Source organism: Phacochoerus africanus, chromosome 15, assembly GCF_016906955.1.
Source record: "Phacochoerus africanus isolate WHEZ1 chromosome 15, ROS_Pafr_v1, whole genome shotgun sequence".
NCBI lineage: Eukaryota > Metazoa > Chordata > Mammalia > Artiodactyla > Suidae > Phacochoerus > Phacochoerus africanus.
Window position 1 is genome coordinate 42,656,492 of NC_062558.1, and position 18,473 is coordinate 42,674,964.

At 46.6% G+C, this 18,473-nt stretch overlaps 1 protein-coding gene across 2 annotated transcripts in view; it reads right to left on the minus strand.

The window, feature by feature from the left end:
• WSCD2 (WSC domain containing 2) overlaps positions 1-18,473 on the minus strand; it is a 103,006-nt gene that overhangs the window by 48,197 nt on the left and 36,336 nt on the right. The window contains exons 2-3 of one of the 2 annotated variants that reach the window (XM_047761084.1): positions 10,954-11,024; positions 3,173-4,119 (exon numbers count right to left, since the gene is read on the minus strand). In XM_047761084.1, the coding sequence (XP_047617040.1) occupies positions 3,173-3,551 (379 nt within the window). In that variant the 5' untranslated portion in view covers positions 3,552-4,119; positions 10,954-11,024. The remainder of the gene's footprint in view (positions 1-3,172; positions 4,120-10,953; positions 11,025-18,473) is intronic. The other variant, XM_047761083.1, reaches the window with a different exon arrangement.

Sequence of the window (18,473 nt, forward strand, 5' to 3'; positions counted from 1 at the left end):
GAGAGTTAGGAAGAGAAAGGTACAAATCATTCATTTGAAAATCTAGCCCCTTATGTAGTTTAGTGACAAGATACAATATACTTTCTTCAGCTGATTTAAGACAAGATTTTGTCCCTTGCCATCTAAGGCGAGCTGACTAAAACTCTGATTGTTACATTAAGTTGCTTGAGTCCACCCAGCTGTGCGGGTCTAGGCTACATCTATGTAGGATGTCCTTTCCCACGTACCACATTCAGTCTCAACTTGGAGAAGGGCTTCTCCATCCTCCCAGAGAGACCTTCTCAGAGGGATAATGGGAGAGGAGGGTCTTTTGGGAGAAGAGCTGAGATTTGACCATAGGTCCATCTGCCCTCAAACCTGGGCTTTAAAATTCTCTACCATTCCTTCCCTAACCCTCTTACCAGGCCAGACATCAGACTGAGATGTGCCATATAAGAGGTGTTCAAAGACTTGCTGGGTGAAGAGATGCCCTAGTATTTCCTCATCTGTCAACAGGAGGGAAAAAAAAGCTACGTGGTTCCTTCACAGATGCTCTGGAGAAGGAAGAACATGTTACACACTATGGCCTGATGGATGGCCTGAGATCTTTGGGTCAGGAAATGGATATTGAGTCTGTTTCCTCCTTGTCCTGGGCAAGAGCTGGTGACTTTTTCCCCACTGACCCTTCACTACAGGCTGTGGTCAACACAACCATGGTCCCTGTCCCAGCAGTTTCATCACCCTATCAGCAATGAGCTCATCAGTGGGGTTCCAGTCTAACCCACTTTAGCTCTTTACCAAGGGACCCACCTCAAGTTCTGCTGCGGTGGCAGAATCTCCCAGAGATGAGGGTTAGGTCAGATATGTAAAAGAGGGACAAAAATCACAGGCCACCTGATGGTGGATTAATGGTCAAGTTCACATAATCTATCAGCTCTGCAGCCATCTGAATATTGCTGAAATGGCAAAGCCTCATCCCAGCTATGTATCTCAAGCACAGAAACCAGCGAGAGATGAGCCCAGGAGAGCACAGGCATCTGAAAAAGAGCCCTCCTGTGTTTTTTCTCCTTTCCCTTCTTTTTTTTTTTTTTTTTGCTTCTATTAATCTTCCTTTTTAAGAAATTCTGCTCTCTTCAATAAAGGTACTTTGTTAAAAGAATAGTTTAAACATATGCTAATTTGTATTCCTCTTATTTACTGTTTATGAACAGATGCACAGACAGGAGCATTACAGAGCCCTACAAGAACAGTTTTGGAGTCAAACAGATCTGGGTTCTAATCCTGACACTGTCGTATTACTCAAGCTCCTGTCTGAAAAGTGGAAATAAAAAATAAGGGTGTTATGAGTTGAATAGTGTTCCCTGCAAGAAAAGATATTTGAAGTCCTAAGTCCAGTACACTTCAGAATGTGACCTCATTTGGAAATAGGCTCCTTGCTGATGTAATTAGTTATGAGGTGATACTGGAGTAGGTGAGCCCCAATCCAATGTGACTAGTGTCTTTATTAGAAGATGGCTCTCTGAAGACACAGAGACACAAGGAGAAGGCCACGTGAAAACAGAGGCAATGTAGTGGTTAAGGTTCAGGTGTAGGATTCAAACCACCTGGGTTCAAATACTAGCTTACCCCCTCTTCCAGCTGGATAATCCCAGGCAGGTTACTTAACCTCTCTGTGCCTCTTTTTCCTCCCTGTAAGTGCAGTTAATAACAGTATCTACTTCACTGGGTTACTATGAAGATTATGTGATGTAATAGATGCAAAGTGTTTAGAGTGGTACCTGGCATTTAGAGACCACACAATCGATTTATCTTATATAATCATCACAGCAGTCATCTGAAGTTAAGTACCTTTCAACCCCCAAAGGTAACTGAGACTCAGAGAGCTGAAGTGACTTGCTCAAAGCTGTACGGCCAGCAAGCTGCAGAAGTGGGATTTGAAACCTTATTTGGGTGCTCAGAGCACAGGTTCCCACAAGCCTGGGGAGGTTGAAGGACCTAGCAAGGTAACAGGCAATTGTAGGTGCCAGCTCCACCCAGAAAGTAGGACTTTCAGCCCTGTCCCAGGCCAGCCTGAGAGCAGCTTCACCCTCACCTCCTGCCCCTGTGATAGGCTGTAAAATCTTTACAGCTTAAATCCTGCATCACTGCACCAAGCAGAGCCCTTGCAAGCTTCTGAGAAAAAACAAAGGTATTTAGCATCAGGTCAGAGAAGCATCTCGTTTTTATTAGCGTTAATCTAATATGTTCTTTTTCCTCGATGAACTCTGAATAAGTTAATCAAGGACAAGCTGGATTTGTGTTTTCTTAATAACGCTGCCTGATTCCAGAGCTGCCTGCTGAGAGCTGTGGGCTCCAGGCTTCTTTCTTATTTCCTCTTCCATCTCTATTTACATTTTATAAAATATATAAGGTTTTTAGGGTCGGGAGGATAGCATGGCCAGATGAACAGACATCAGCGGACACTGGGAGGCAGTCATAGAGCCAAGCATCCAGGCCAGATGGTCTGATTTGAACTTATCAGCCATGTGGCCTTGGGGAAGTGCCTTCACTTCTTCAAGCTTCAGTTTCCATATCAGTTAATTGAGCATAGGATTCACATTCCTTGTTTAAGTCCATAGAGTGTAGTGAAAATCAAATGAGGTAATGCACTTAAGAAGAAAAGCCCTTTTTAACTGTGACAGTCTAAAAAAACGCAATGAAATATGCCCAGGCAATGAGGTCCCCCAAGCGCCATCACCAAGGGATCCAGCCAGATGGACTGAGAGGCAATGTGATGGGGCAGAAGCTCTGCCACTAGCTAGCTGTGTAACCTTGGGCTCTTGGTGCCTCAGTTTCCTCATCTTTAAAACTCTACTTATCACATAGAGTTGCAGGGATAATTTGACACATGCTTAAAAAAGTAATTGGCCCCTTATTAAGTGCTCAATATATGGTAGATATTTTTATTTTTGTGTGTATTTAATAAGTACAAAAAAAGACTTCAGGGGAGGGTTAGACTTTGAACTCTGACAAGCTGTGTGACCTTGGGCAAGCTACTTAATGTCTCTGAGCTTCAATTTTCTCTTTTGTGAAATCTCTTGGATGTATGACAGCTGGTTCCTATTACACACTGAACACTGGTGGCTGTTACTATATTATCATCCCACTCCCTTCTCCTCAGCCACCTTCCAAGCCCAGATGCTCCCCCCCTTACCTCGCTCCTCCTCCTTCTCCCGGATGACCCTCCCCTTGAGGGCCCGGCTCCAGGCTCCACCGTAGTCCACAAGCTTGGTTCTCTCATTCCCGTCCTTGCCCTTGAACCAGGGTCCGTATCTGCGGGCGATGCTCGAGGCTTCACCTGTGTCCCGGAAGCCTCTGCCCAGATTGAAGTCACCTAAAAAGGGCAACTCAGCACCCTCCGCTGGGGCCCCCACGGCAGGGTTGGCCTGGTTCTGGGAGACAGCAGGCTGACCCACAAAACCAGAGTGAAGGAAGACCAGGCTCCCAGCCGTCAGGTAGAGCACCAGGAAGGTAAAGAAACGGACAGGTTTCCTGCGGAAGTACCGCTGGAATTTGAACCAGAGCTTGGCCATAGCGGGATCATTCCGGACTGGATCGTTGGGGTTCAGCTGGGGGTTGGGGGTCGAGGTCAGGGAGGGAATGGAGGGGGGCTTTGTTTCTCAAGCTTCCCTTAGGGATGGAGCCCCTGGGGGTCTTCAGTCTTAATCCCTCTGTGAAGGTGACTGCCAAGGTCAAAGCAAGAAGGCAAGTCCAGCACTTGGCTGAAGCCAAGAGAATGGAGGACAGAGTTCACCAGTTCTCCTGAGGCCAAAGTGAGCTTTTTTTGAGCCATGAAAGGGGTTTCGAGGCTTGGGACACCCAGGAGTTGGTTCCATTTCCCTACATCTTGTTCTTTGCCTCAGAATTCCCAAAGAATTTTGAAAATAGCAATTGGAGGAGGATTTTACGAGGGTTCTCTAGCAGCTGGCATTCACTTCTTGCCTTTTCCAGTTGCTCAGGCCTATAGGGCTTGGATTATTTCACTGAGGGCTCTTTCTGGCCTCCTCCTCAGCTGGGGACCAAGCTTGACATGTCCACCTGGTGGAAACAGAAGCTGGCGAACTTTTCATCTGGTCAAGCATTAAGGCTCAGGGCTTCCATCTGTAAAACAGCACAGGTATAGGCATAAGAAACCTCTTCACAGAGGCCAGAACTTGAAGGGTGCTTGAACATTCTCAAGGAGAAGATGAAGAGTCCAGAGAGGGGGAGGAAACCAATGGCCCAAAGCACCCAGCCATGCTGGGTAGAAGCCTGTCCTGAGTCTTCTAGAACATCTGCCTTTTTCTTTAAACCAAACTAAATATTTGGGGGGTGTGAATACTTGTCTTGGTTTGGGGACAAGCTTTATCTTAGACAAGCACAGGTTCTTATGCCCCACATGCCTACGTATTTGTCAATTATACACTGATTCATGGATTAAGTCCAAAAAGTACCTCTTAGGTTCTTGCTGAACAGTCTGCTGGACCTGGCTGATACTGCCCTAGATCAAATTAATTCAGGAGCTCCACTGTGGCGCAACAGAAACAAATCTGACTAGTATCCATGAGGATGCAGGTTCGATTCCTGGCCTCGCCCAGTGGTTAAGGATCCAGTGTTGCTGTGAGCTGTGGTGTAGGTTGCAGACGTGACTTGAATCTGGTGTTGCTGTGGCTGTGGCATAGGCAGGCAGTTGTAGCTTCAATTCGACCCCTAGCCTGGGAATCTCCATATACCACAGGTGCAGCCCTCAAAACAAACAAACAAAAAGATCAAATTCACTTTTCCTTCCCAGCAAACATTTAGTGAAAACCTACTGTGTAGCAGGTGCTGTCCCAGGCATGGAAATAAAGCTGTGAACCAGAAAGATATAGTCTCTTCCCTTACAGGACTCACATTGTGAAGCAAGAGATCAAATCCACAGGCCCTCTCTTCTACCCAAAAGAAGAAAAGGAGAAGGAAAGAAGGCAGAATTCTTTAGTATTCACTCAGTATCTACTGAGTGTTTATGGTAGACGATGCTTTGTGCCAAACCCTCTATGTGTATTATTTATTCTTTGCTGTGTTCCTATGGGAAGTAACTGTTTTCCAATTTTATAGATGAAGGAACTGAGGACACACAGCTGTGAGTGATGATAGAGATATCTGAATCCAGGGACACAAAAACCACAGCTCTCAACCCCTGCCTTTTGACTCTTTCTCCCATGTGGTCTGGGCTTCACTTTGGAATTCAGAGACAGCCCCCCCCGCCCCCCCGCCTCGGCAGTGGCCCATCTCCACTGTCTCTTAATGACCAGCAGTGCCTCATCCTTTGAGGTTCCCTCAGAGTATGGTCTGATTCAAAATCTCTTGGGAACCTGGTTAAACATGAAGATTCCTGACCTCTCCAACCAGAATCTCTGGTTGAGGAGGAAACATACAGGTGTAACAAGGTGCCCCCAGGGGATGGTAATGAGCACAAAGGTTTGAGAACCACGGCTTTATGAGTAAACATTCACGATCATCAGCCAGGAGGAAAACAATGTAAATGAGAAAATAGAAAGAAAATGCCACTCGGCCTATGTTGTTACATATTATCACCAGCAGGGGGCCTCATAGAAATCTTGGCCAACGTGAAAGATTAAACTGTCAGCCAATGGACAATTCAAGTGGTAACAGTTTTTACCCATCCAGACAGCAGCATGAGAGTTTAACTGTGGTTCGAGGTAGAGTCCAGTGTCCCTCCATATGACATTCCTTCAGGAACCAAGTATGGAACATCTATATGCACCAGCTGTTGTTCTAGGCATTTGGAAGAGCTAAACAAATAAGACAGCCCTAGATCCATGCTCTTACGAGGTCAAGCTGTTTCTTCATTCATTCATCATCCTTTAATTCATCCAACAGTCCATCTACCAAGCCACCCATTAAGTCACAATCTATCTACCCACCCATCATCCATCCTTTAATCTATCCATCAATTCACCTACCCTTCCATCCCTCATCATTGATCTATTCATTGATTCATTAATCCATCCATCCATCCATCTGTACTATAGCAGCCCACTCATCCATCCATTGTTCCATTCATTGAAAAGCATGTGTTGCTTGCCTACTGTGTGTGTGCTTGGAATGTGGAAATAAATAATTCAGAGTTCCTGCTTTCAGAGAATTCAGAGTCTGCTGAGGAAGACAGCAATCACTATACTAAATCACTATACTAGACAGACAATGATAAATCCTATATATATATGATAAAGAACAGCAGTTTATATTAATAGCTAATGTTTACTTATTATGTGCCAGACTCTGCTCTAAACACATAGTACTCTGATTTAATCCTCAAAATAATTCTATGAGGGGGATCTGTATCTATTTTACAGAGGAGAGGAATGAGACTCAGAATGATGAAGTAACTTGCCAGGCCACACAACTGGTAAGCGGAGGCTGGATTGTGAAACCAGGCCCATCTGACTTCACAACTTGTATTCCAAACCACATGTATATTCTGGTCTTGTATTCCTTTGAGATTATGGCAAAAACTACAGACATACACCCAGAAAAGAGCCCCTGCCCCATAAGCTCCTAGATTTTGGCTTACAACATCAAGGGGCTTATGGACCCTGGGATGAGAAGCCCTGGAATGTGGGAGTCCAGAGAAGTGAGGATCTGGAACTGCCCAGAGGGAATTAGGGAGGGCTTCCCCAGAGAGGGGTCTTTAAGTTGGCAAGTCTTGCAAGAGGAGTCAGCTTTCTGGGTTAAGGGACAGCAGAAGGACACCTTAGGGAGGAGGAACAACACACAAAAAAGGGCAGGTCACTGGGGTGGAGGCAGCAAAGGAACTTAGAGCATGGTGAGGATGCAGTGAAACAGTGGGTAGGGCTAGACCATGGAGCCTTGACGGCCAAGCTCAGAAGTCTAGACTGTGCTCTAACAGTGTGCATGAGGATCCACTGAAGTTTCAGGGTCACACCAGGGTGCTCTCTAGAAAGACCAATCTCTTAACAGCTTGAAAACCTCCCGGCAGTGGGTGTGCCCCATGGTATTCCACGTAGATCACACACAGGGCAGATGTTTCTGCAGCTAGGCCAGGATGAGAAAAGGCCAGCAGCCCTCACAGGAATGGCAGGGGGACACCAGTTCCTCCAGAGACATGCAGGCAAGAGCATGGACTCTGCAGGCAGACCGACCTGGATTCAAATCCTGCCTCTTTCACCCACCACCTGTGTGACTGGGGCAAAACATCTCTTCTCACTGACTGAGGCTCCTCATCTATGAAGTGGACATAAGAAGCCTAACACCCCCCCAAGGTGTATATTGCTGGGAGGACTGCACTAAAAATTGTACGAAGAATGGCTGGCACATAGTAGGTGCTCAAGAAAAGCCCCCAGCCCCTCCCTGTCTCAAGAGCACACATGAGCAGGCTTCAAAGCAGTTTGCCACAGCAGCACATTTGCTGCAGTGGAGACAGCAAAGATTTCAGCTGTTGAGTTCCCTCTGGCTTTTTGTCTCTCTGAGGATATTTCTGGGCCTAGTTCTTTTTGTTGTTCTCTTCTCATTCTTTTATATTTCAACACATCTTTTCTCTAAGTGGGTGCCAAATGGGTTTTAAGAGGATAATGAGCTCATTAGAAGCTAGCAGGGAACAGAAAGAGACTGAGGCAGTGGTGGTGCGGGGAGTGAGGAGGGAAGGGACTTGAGGAGGGGGACTTCTCCTGGGGAAGGGGGATGCTGAACTGAGTCACCCGCCCTATCCTGCCAGTTCTGGGAGGTAGGGGGTCACCTAGATGGAAAGCACCCTGGAATCTGAGCCCCACGCAAATGCGACCCTGTCTGTGTTCTCCTTGCATCAGCCCCAGCTTCTGGTGCACAGTAGGTCCCCAAGAAACACTGGTGCAAAAGATGAGTAAAAAGTGTCAGAGGAATGGCCTCCCCCGGGGCTTAAACCTACAAGCAAGGGTCCGTGCCATGTGCCAACTCCCCTGCACAGCAACCTAAGGGAGCTATAAATTCAGAGCTCTGTGAAGGCAGAATCTTGTGTTTCTCAGCTCTGGGTGGTCCTGGGGTGCAGGGGCCCCCTACTGAGCCACAGTCCCACTTCCTCAAGGGAATGTCAAAGACTTCTCTGTCTCTCATGCCTGTCAATCACCCTTCTCTCCCTCTCCCCACAATTTCCTTTCCAAGTCTCTCTCTCTCTCTTTTTTTTTTTTTTTTGCTTTTTAGGGCTGTACCTGAAGCACATGCACCTGCAGTTCCCAGGCTAGGGGTCTAATCAGAGCTGTGGCTGCTGGCCTACACCACAGCCACGGCAATGCAGGATCCGAGTCACGTCTATGACTTATACAACTCACGGCAACACCGGATCCTTAACCCACTGAGGGAGGCCAGGAAGCCAACCCACATGCTCATGTATACTAGTCAGGTTCGTAACCCAGAGCCACAACAGGAACTCCTCCAAGTCTCTTGATTTCTCTTTGTCTCTCTCTTTGTTTCTCTCTGTCTCTATCTCTCCAAACAGAAATTCTACTCCAAAAGGAACAGGGGGATGAAGCTAACTGCCACTGGCTGAATACCTACTATAGGCTGAACACTGTGTTTAAAGGTTTTACAAACATCTTCTCACAAACTCCTCCCTCCCAGAAACCTATAAGGAAGGTGTGATGGTTCCTTCTAATCCATAGCTTTTGAAGGTCCAGCCCCGGGCAAGGCGTATGGCTTGGCCGCCAGCAAGTCCCTGCACCTCTCCATCTTCATTTGCTCATTACCTGCTGAAAGCCAGAACTGAATTAACATCCTCTCCTGTCACTTACGAGTGTGTAGGTCAGGCAAGCTTTTTCACCTTTCTGAGCTGTGGTTTTCTTTCTACAAGGTGGGTGGCCCACAGAATCTCCCTCCTGGGGTCCTGGGGAAGACTTGATGAGATAACCCATAGGGCTGGGGTTGGTGCTCACTAAGAGCTGGCTATCATGCCACCACCTTTCTTCATTTTACATGAGACCCCTCTGAGCCTCAGTTTCCCCATCTGTTGAATGCGGCACATGACCCCTCCCCTGCCTCCCTCCCAGGGCTAGCGTGAGTTTCCACAAGGGTGAGGCTGAGCGGTCCTCTTTGTGGGAATGACAGTATTTGGTCTTCCTGCAATTCGTGTTTCCAGCCAGAGCCCCAGAGTGTCTAAACACAGACTATTTTTAGCACCAGAATGAACCTCTGGTGCTGCACTGCCAAGAAAATGATGGGCAGGGCAGAGCTGCCCTGCGGGAAGGGAAAACAGGAGACGCAGCCTGTCCCATGGCTCCTTCCCCTGGGAGGGGCCTTAGTGCTTCCCTTTCTAGATTCTGGGGATCAAGTAGGTCTGCATAGAACCCCATGAGGCTGGGCAAGGGCTTGACTCTCCCTCCACAACCCCCTGAACTTGACTTGAGGGCACAAGCCTGGGCACCAGCTGACCGCCCAACCATCCAAACTTGCCAAGAAATAGCTGCTGGAAAAACCAGGTTTGTAAGTTCAATTTCTTCACAGTTCTGGATAGGAGGGCCTCCCAGGGCTCTTTAAGATACTGGGAGTCCAGGCTAATGTTTACATCTTAGTCTTGGTCCAATAATAACAATATCAGAAACCACTGGTACTTGTCAAGCATTTACTATGTACCAGGCACTGTACTGAGTATCTTATTTCCACTGCACCATCTAATCCTCACTAGAACCCTCTGAGGTGGTTAGTAACCTCTCTGTACCTGTTTCCATATCTATAAAGTTGGGGAAATAATGGTACTTATGTCATAGTTTTGGTATGAGTATTAAGTATTAAATTGAATCAGTGTGTGCAAATAATACCTAAGTGTTATCTCTTATAATCTGTAGAGAATACATGTTGTTTTGCCTTCCAGTTCCCCCTTTTTTCTGCTGTTCCATTTTCCTTCACGGGGCTTCCTCCTCATCTATTCTCAGCTCACATGGCTTGAGCAGAATGGTGTTCCCTTACTAGTTGCTGCAGCACTCTCATCATTATCTCCTGTTACAAATGTACAAGAATGAACGTAGGGTGTGCACATACCTAAGAGGGAAATTGCTAGGCCCTACTGTGTGAGCATCTTACCACTGTTCTAAGAAATATTGATTTGTTTTCTAAAGTGGCTGTAGTGACAACTCCGTCAGTAATGAATGAGTATTCCTATGGCTACAAATCCTATCATTTCTTAATATTGCCATTTTTTTTTTCATTTTTGTCTGTCTGGTAGATCTGTAATAAATGCTGTATGTGCCCTACCCATGGAGTTGACTTCCAAATGCCATTTGGAAGCAGCCTCAGTCAATGACTGGTGGGAGTTGGTGTACAAATGCCCCAGCTCCCTCACTCCATTGATAGAATGACTCTGAGGCTATGTTTACACAGGCTCGCTGAGTTTTCCCAGAAGGATTCAGCCTTAGTCACCCTCAATGGTAGCTGACTTGACAGCACCACCCTGTATTGTTTTTCTTCCCTTCCCTGTCTTCCTTGTCTACCCAGGGAAAGAAAGGAATTAGTGTGTTCTTTACCTAAATAAACTACTTACCAATGAATCCATTACTTGGAATTCATCTTGATTTATCCAATCTTTTCCTTATCACTAGACATAATAAAATATTTCCAGTTTTCCTTCCTTGTAAGTAAGTAGTGCTATGATAAACCTCCTGAGTGTAGATCTTTATCCAGATTCCTGGAAGGCAATATAGGACCTCTCAAGAATATAATGCTTAGGTGTACTATTATACCCATTTTACTGATGAGGAAGCTAAGACTCACAAAAATTAAGTAACTTACCATGCACAGTTAGCAAGAAATGGAACATAAATTCAAGTGCAGAACTAAGTCTCAATGCTGTGATGCAATGGCACATACAGAGCAGATCACCAGGAGAGCTGGCCCTCTCTCTTACTCTCTATCTCTCTTTGTTGAATCCCAGCTGCAAAAGATGAATCCTTCCTGAGCTTGGAGACATACCTCAAACACTTCTCCAGGTAGATGAACCCCTCAAGTCCTTTAATCATAGTTCCTTCTCATCCTTCTTGCTCCTGGACCAGTCATGCGGCCAGTGAAAAAAGTAAAGAAAACAGTCTGAGAAATCCCATTATAAATGTCAATATTGTGGCTTTCACTCACAATTTTTAGGAATCTAGAATTTTATCAACCCAACTAACCCTGGAAAAGGATTCTGCACCCCCAGCTATGTGGGGACTCCTCCAGGACACACCCTCCCACTCATGGGTGTGCTACAGTGTGATGGGCCCACCATGTCCATGATGGATGTGTTGTGTTGTTTTTTCCAGTTCTTGGCCACTCTGTGTGAAGCTGCAATGGCATTTCTATACACACAGACTTACTTCCTGGGTCAAAAAACATGGGGTTGCCTTCATCCAAGACTGCATATTTGTCTGTGTGTGTACACGAGGGGAACCTTGCTCCTTGTTCCCAATCACTGGATATGTCGCCTCTGGCACCCTCATCCACCTCCCAGGAAGGGTCTCCAGAACCCCGTATTCTCTTCCCTTGGTTTCCAGGATGGAGACGCACCTGCCACTCACCAGCACTCACTGCTTGCCATCCATGTCCATTTTCATACATCTTTCTAAAAACTCGAGAAAATAAATGAGAAGGCAAAGTGCCATTAGCTTAATGGCCTTTAACACCCAGCCATCTGCCATGATGTAATTAAATAAAAAAATCAGAGGGAGCATATGGTGCCCATTATAAATAAATATTAAAATTTTGTTTCCCTGGGTAATGATTCCAGTGCCTCTTGCTCCACAGGCAAATTTTATGGCCATCATCACTTGCTGCAGGGAATCAGGCTGAGCCACAGTGAGAAACATGGAAAGGGGTCAGATCTAGTGTCAGACATTTCTGGTTTGAACCTGCCTCAGCCACAGGGTGGCTGTGTGATTTTCAGCGAGTGGCCTTGCTGAGATGCAGTTTCCTCACCCGTAAAAGAGGACCAATCCACTCTGCCTCACTAAGAAGAAGACACAAGAGTTAAATGAGCTAATGTGTTTAGAATACATTGCACTCTAGTAACAGCATGTGCTAATATTCATTGAGCACCTAATATGTGACAGGCATTGTTCTAGATATTAGCTTGTTTAATCCTTATAATAATCCTGTATGAGAGGTTTCTTTTGTCAGCCTCATTTTGAAAATGAGAAAACTGAAGGTCAGAGAAGTTAAGTCCTCTGTGCAAGGTTACACAGCTAGAAATGATGAGCAGGGTTCAAACCCAGGCAATCTGGCTCGAGAACCTGCACTCTTAACCAAGGGGATCCAATAAGAGTTAGCAACAATTAGTTTTCAAAGGCACATCATACAAAAACTAAACATAGTCTAACCAGATGATCCAGCAATCATGCCTCATGGTATTTACCCAAAGGAGGTGAAAACTTATGGCCACACAGAAACCTGCACACAGATGTTTATAGCAGCTGTACACATAATTAACAAAACCTGCAAACAACCAACATGCCCTTCAGTAGGTGAACGGAGGAATAAACTGTGGTATGAGCAGTCAGTGGAATATTATTCAGTGTTAAAAGGAAATGAGTTATTAAGTCATGAAAAGACATGAAGAAACCTTCAATTCTTTTTTTTTTGCCTTTTTTAGGGCTGCACCCGCAGCATATGGAGGTTCCCAGGCTAGGAGTTGAATTGGAGCTGTAGCTGCCAGCCTACACCAGAGCCACAGCAATGCAGGATCCAAGCCGTGTCTGTGACCTACACCACAGCTCACGGCAACGCTGGATCCTTAACCCACTGAGCAAGGCCAGGGATCGAACCCGCAATCTCATGGTTCCTAGTTGGATTCATTAACCACTGAGCCACGATGGGAACTCCTCAATTCATATTCTTAAGTGAAAGAAGCCAATCTGAAAAGGCAACATGCTATGTGATTCCAACTATATGAATTTCTGGAAAAGACAAAACTATGGAGACAGTAAAAAATCAGTGGTTTCCAGGGATTAGGAGGGGAAGGATGCATAGGTAGAGCACAGAGGATTTTTAGGGCAGGGAAACTCTTCTCTATGAAACTACAATGGTAGATCCAGATGATACATTTGCCAAAATCTACAGATTGTACAACACCAAGAATGAACCCTATTGTCACCAATCAACTTTGGGTGATAATGATATGTCAATGTAGGCTCATCAGTTGTAACAAATATCCCACTCTGGTGGGGGATGTTGATAGTGGGGGGAGGCTGTGTGTGGTAGGGGGCAGGGAATGAATGGGAAATCCTGAACTTACTATCCAATTGTGCTGTGAACCTACAACTGCCCTAAAAAGTCAAGTCAATTTTTTAAAAGGGCAGGCAATCATATACTTGAAAAAGCATGGACCCATTTGTGAGGATGTCAGTGATCCATTTGAACTCTGAGCTAGAGGGAAGGGACAGAGTTGCAGGAAGGGACAGGGCTGGGGCCATGGACAAAGGGAGGGGTGAAATGACAGTTTCCCTTGTCGAGTGGTTTGATGAAAGGGGCCCAAGGTGCAGGTCACCGAATCCACTGGTCCTCCCTGTCAGACAGCTGGCAGCCTTTCTCTGAGGCCAGATCACTTTCCTCCCCAAGAGGGACTTCTAAAGAAAGGCCCTAAATCCCTATCATTAAGCCATCTGGAGTCATCCTTCTCTTCCTGGAGCTGCTGTGTCATGGGTCAATTAGTGCACATGTGCATAGAGTCCCCTAATAGGTTGCTAATTGTCTGGGGGAGATAATGGATGGTTCTGTTGGTTCTGGGCAGAATGTTTACCAACAGGGGCAGACCTACAGGGGGTGGCAGAGAACAGGAAAGAAGGAAGGAGGGAGGGGAAGGGATAGGATGGAAGGGAATGAACAGAGTAAATGACTACTGACTCACATGCAATAAGGAATATGATTTTGTGAGACTTTTGCTTTAGTTGTGTGTGTGTATCCTGGGTCTCGATGTAAAGTACATTTCTCACTGTAGGTCCATTAAAGTCATTTGAAAAAGAATAGTAGGCGAGAGATACTTTGGGTAGAGTGGTTGCAGAAGGGCCTACTGAGAAGAAGGTATTTGAGTTGAGACCTGAAAAATGAAAAGGAGGTAGCCATGGGAAGATCTGGGGCAAGATTCCCCCAGGCAAAGGGGACACAGTTCAGACTACAAGATGGGAAAGGGCCCCTGCAGATCCCAGCGATCTGCAGAAGGCAGGAGGTCTGAGTGGAGAGAGTAGGGGCCAGGGAGTGGGTGGACCCCATCTCGCAGGGGCCCTGCATTCTGCTCAGGGCTGTTTCTGAACTGCAGTGTGGGCCACACCTGCTTCCTCTAGTGTACAATGAGGCAGGTGGAGGAGATGGAGTCCCTTAAGGACCCTCCCTGCCCCAGTCAACCATGGCCATGTCTCTGTGGCTTTCAGGGGCTGAGCTGGGGTGAAGAAATGTTTGTTGATCAGCGGAGCTGAAAACAGGTGGAGGTCAGGGCCCTTTTCAGGGGTCAGTGGTGGCTCCAGAATTTTTTTCGGGATGGGGTTCACAGTCCAAATCTGGTCATAAGAGCAGGCTCTGGGTTGACCTGATGTTGCAAAAGACACTGGGCACTTGGATGAGGTGAGAACATATATCACTCTTAGCGATTGGCAAACCACGACCTCAGCCAAACTGGCCCACAGCCTGTTTTTGCAAGCCCTAGAGCTAAGGATGGTTTTTGTATTTTCAAGAGGTTACGAAGAGGAAGAAGGAGGAGGAGGAGAAGGAGGGACAGTAGCAACAGACTGCATATGACAGTCCAAGACTAAAACCTTTACAGGAAGGTGTGCCAACCTTGACGTTTATCAACAATGGAGGGTTGTGGTGGAGGTCATGGGGAGAGAGGCCCAGGGCCCCTGAGGAGGGTCACTCCGTCCATCCTGAGAGATCAAAGACTACCCACTGGTCTGTTAGCAACTTCCTTAGGGCAAGTAACAAAAAGCCTGAAGGAAGCCTGGAGATCCTTCACCTAGGGAAATAGTCGCCTCTCACAGAAGGCAAAACTGAGGCTCAGAGAAACGCAAGTGAAATAAACGCCATCCGTGTGAAATGCCTCACGTGAACCTGGACCTTAGTAAGTGTTCAATAAATTTTAGTTACTGCTTTTGCTGTTATCATTACTATTACTACTACTGTACCACAGAGTTGTAAGAGTTCGAAGGGCCCTTAGATATCAGCTAGTACAAGGTTGATATTTTACAGATGAGGTGCTGGAGTCAGAGAGGCTGAAAGGGTTGTCCAGGGTCACACAGCCAGGCCAGGGTTGAGTTGGTTCCAGGTTTGTTCTCAGTGCCCACGCCTCTCCCTGCCAGCCCCTCTCACCCCCAACCCTGACCATGACAAGTGACTTGCTGCTTGCTGGCTCCACACTGGCCATGGAAGATTAAGCTCTAATTTGGGAACAGTGACAGCTTCTATTAGCAACTTTTCCCAGGGAGGAATTTTCCACCAGAGGTTTCCCCACCAAGAACTACGGTTCCCACCCTCAAATCAAGTAAGCTTAGTTTTTTTCTGGCCAGGCCAGTGTGTGTGTGTGTGTGTGTGTGTGTGTGTGTGAGAGAGAGAGAGAGAGAGAGAGAGAGTGTGTGTGTGTGTGTGTGTGTGTGTGTGTGTGTGTGTGTGTGTTAGGAGAGAGGGGTCTCTGCCCTCCGCTCATCTGTACAGGTTCCAGTTCTCTTACATTATGGAGCACCAAGTGACCTTGGAGGAGCCACTGGCCCCTGAAGCTGGCTCAGAGCAAGACTACAAGGTAGGCTCAGAGCCATCAGAGCTGGAAGGAGGACCCTTCACAATCTCCAGGCCAGCCTCCTCATTGACAGATGGAGAAACTGCGGCTCCAAGGGGGAAGGTGGATGGATCCTCCCAGTCATCCAGTGACTTACCCAGAACTTAAGCCTTGGTACCTTCTGTGGGAAGGAAGGAAATTGGATGGACTACTATTTACTATTATTTACTGCACACCTACTATGTGCCAGGCCCTTCCATTAAACTATGTCACTGACTCTCCCCAATGGTTCTTCCTAGCAGGTTGGTTTTATCCTCACTTTACAGATGAAGCAATTGAAATGGGGAAGGTCAGCCAACTTGCCCGAAGGCAGAGCTGGTGAGAGGCAGAGCAAGACTCGAACCCAGGCCTGTCTGTCTTTAGAACGTGAATCACAATCTCTGTGTGACTCTGTCTCCCCCAGCAGCACCCTCCTCTGACCTCTGCAGGTGAGTGCTTTGATTTGGAAGCCGCCGCATCCAGGGGCCTTTCTCCAGGGAGTCTGGTCAGTAGCTAGTATCCTTCTTGAAGCTCCTCAGCAGGGAATGAGTAAGTGAGTGCCTTCTAGAGGGCACATGGGTCCCCAGACCCTTGGGGTATCTTCACCATGTCCTTCAGTGGCCCAAGGAGTTCTGGCATCCAACAGAAAGAAGTCCTGGCCCACACAGACAACCACTGCCAGAAACTGACCAATACTCCGGCCCCTTGGTTCATCACCTGGATACAACTGAGAAGGTGGCATGAGACCACACATGCGAAAAAAAGCATTCCCTACACCTGCTACCTCTCCCCACGGCACATACACACGCGTACCCATCCTATTGGTCCATCCCCATTCACGGCACATGGCTGGAATCCAAAACCCACTTCACAAATGAGACACAGAGAATGCTATGTGACTTGCCCAAGAAACATGTTTAGTGTTGTAGGTAAAACAAGAAACTGAAACTTCTCATTTTAACCAAACATATTTTCTTAGCCCCTGGGATTACCAAGAACATACACTAGCATATGTCTTCAAAAGCCTAGACCAGGGTTTCTCAACTTCAGCACCATGGGACTTTTTTTTGGGGGGGGTTATTTTTTGTTTGTTTTGTTTTTTTTTGCTTTGCCTGTGGCACATGGAAGTTTCCAGGCCAGGGATGGAATCTGCATCATAGCAGCAACCTGAGCTGCTGCAGTAACAGTGCCAGATCCTTAACCTGCCGCACCAACTAGAGAACTCTCCCAGTAACATTTTAAATAGGATAAATCCTTGCTGGCAGGAGTGTGGGAGGCCACCCTGTGTACTGTAGGATATTAAAGCAGCATCCCTGGCCTCCACCCATTAGATGCCAATGTTGTCCCCCCACAACCACCCCCCAGAGTTATGACAATGCACAGTGTCCCTAGACATTGTTATAGACCTTGCCTTTGTGAATAAACAGAATTGTGGACCAGACACCACTCTTGGACCCATCTGACTCCAGATTTACAAAGACGTAGTGATTCTAAAACCCAATTATAGATTTTATCCTACTGCTTTTTCATGAGATTCTCTTAGAAGATTCCATATTAGGATCCCCACCTTCTATGCTGGGATTCCAGAGTCAGTTTCAATGTTGGCAGGTTCTCCAATTCTGAAATTCTGTTCTAAGCCCCTAAAATCCTATCTTCTCCCACGTTAAGGCTGAAACTCTCCCTGGGAGACAGCCACGCCTCGGTGCCTTCCAGTGACCAGGATGAGAGATGCGCCATGAATTATATATTTCCAGTCATCTCTAAATTGCTCGGCGATTAAAGAACACCAAGGGTCATGTGCCAGAAGCAAGAATCTCCCCTTCAGCAGAGAAAAACAGTTGGATAGAAATTCACCAATGTACATAAAGATGTGACCTCTTGCAGGGTAGGTGTAGGGGTGATTTTCTTTTCATTTTGCTTATCTTTACTTTCTTTTTCCACAGTTGGCTGTGGTTTAAAGAAAGAGATGGAGAGTGTGTGTGCCTTGAAGTCAATTAGACCTGGGCTGGAATCTTGGCTTCATCACTTACTAGCACTTAAGAAGGTGAGGAAGCCACTTATCTTTTCTAAGCCACAGGTTCCTCGATCATAAAATGGGATGAGGATGATGGTACCCACTGCATGAGTTGTTTGAAGAGTTAGTTCAAATAACGCAGGTAAGATGTTTAGCTTGTCAGGCACACTTGCGCATCTCAACACAATCACAATTATTGATAACTTCATTTTTTAATTGACCCAGGCAGCTACAGCATGGCTGAAGGCACATGGGTTCTGGAACATGTTGGTTGTTTAGGAGACCTACCAACAGGAGAGCATGTCCCCTCTCTGAGCCTCCATTTTCCTGATGTGTAAAATGGGCAGAATCACGCCACTTCTCAAGGTTTCCCCACAAGCATCTGGCACCAGCAGGCATGCCTTACTATTATTACTCTGTTGCAGAGGGCTGGCAGGCACAGAGCCAGGCTGGCAGGACTGGGGCAGAAGTTAGAACTGGAGGCGGCACCTTATCTCTCAACTTATTTCTGATTCTTCTGCAAGAGAGGCCTCCCCAGCCCCAACATTAATAGGTTGCTGCTGTCATGATGTCTTTAAATTTAGAACACCCCCCCACATGCAAACACGCATCCACCCACACACCCCCAGGAATAAATCTGCCAGGGTGGGAGAGAGGAAGGTCTGTCTCATTACAGACCTTCCTCATTACAGACAGAAGAGGGAGGCA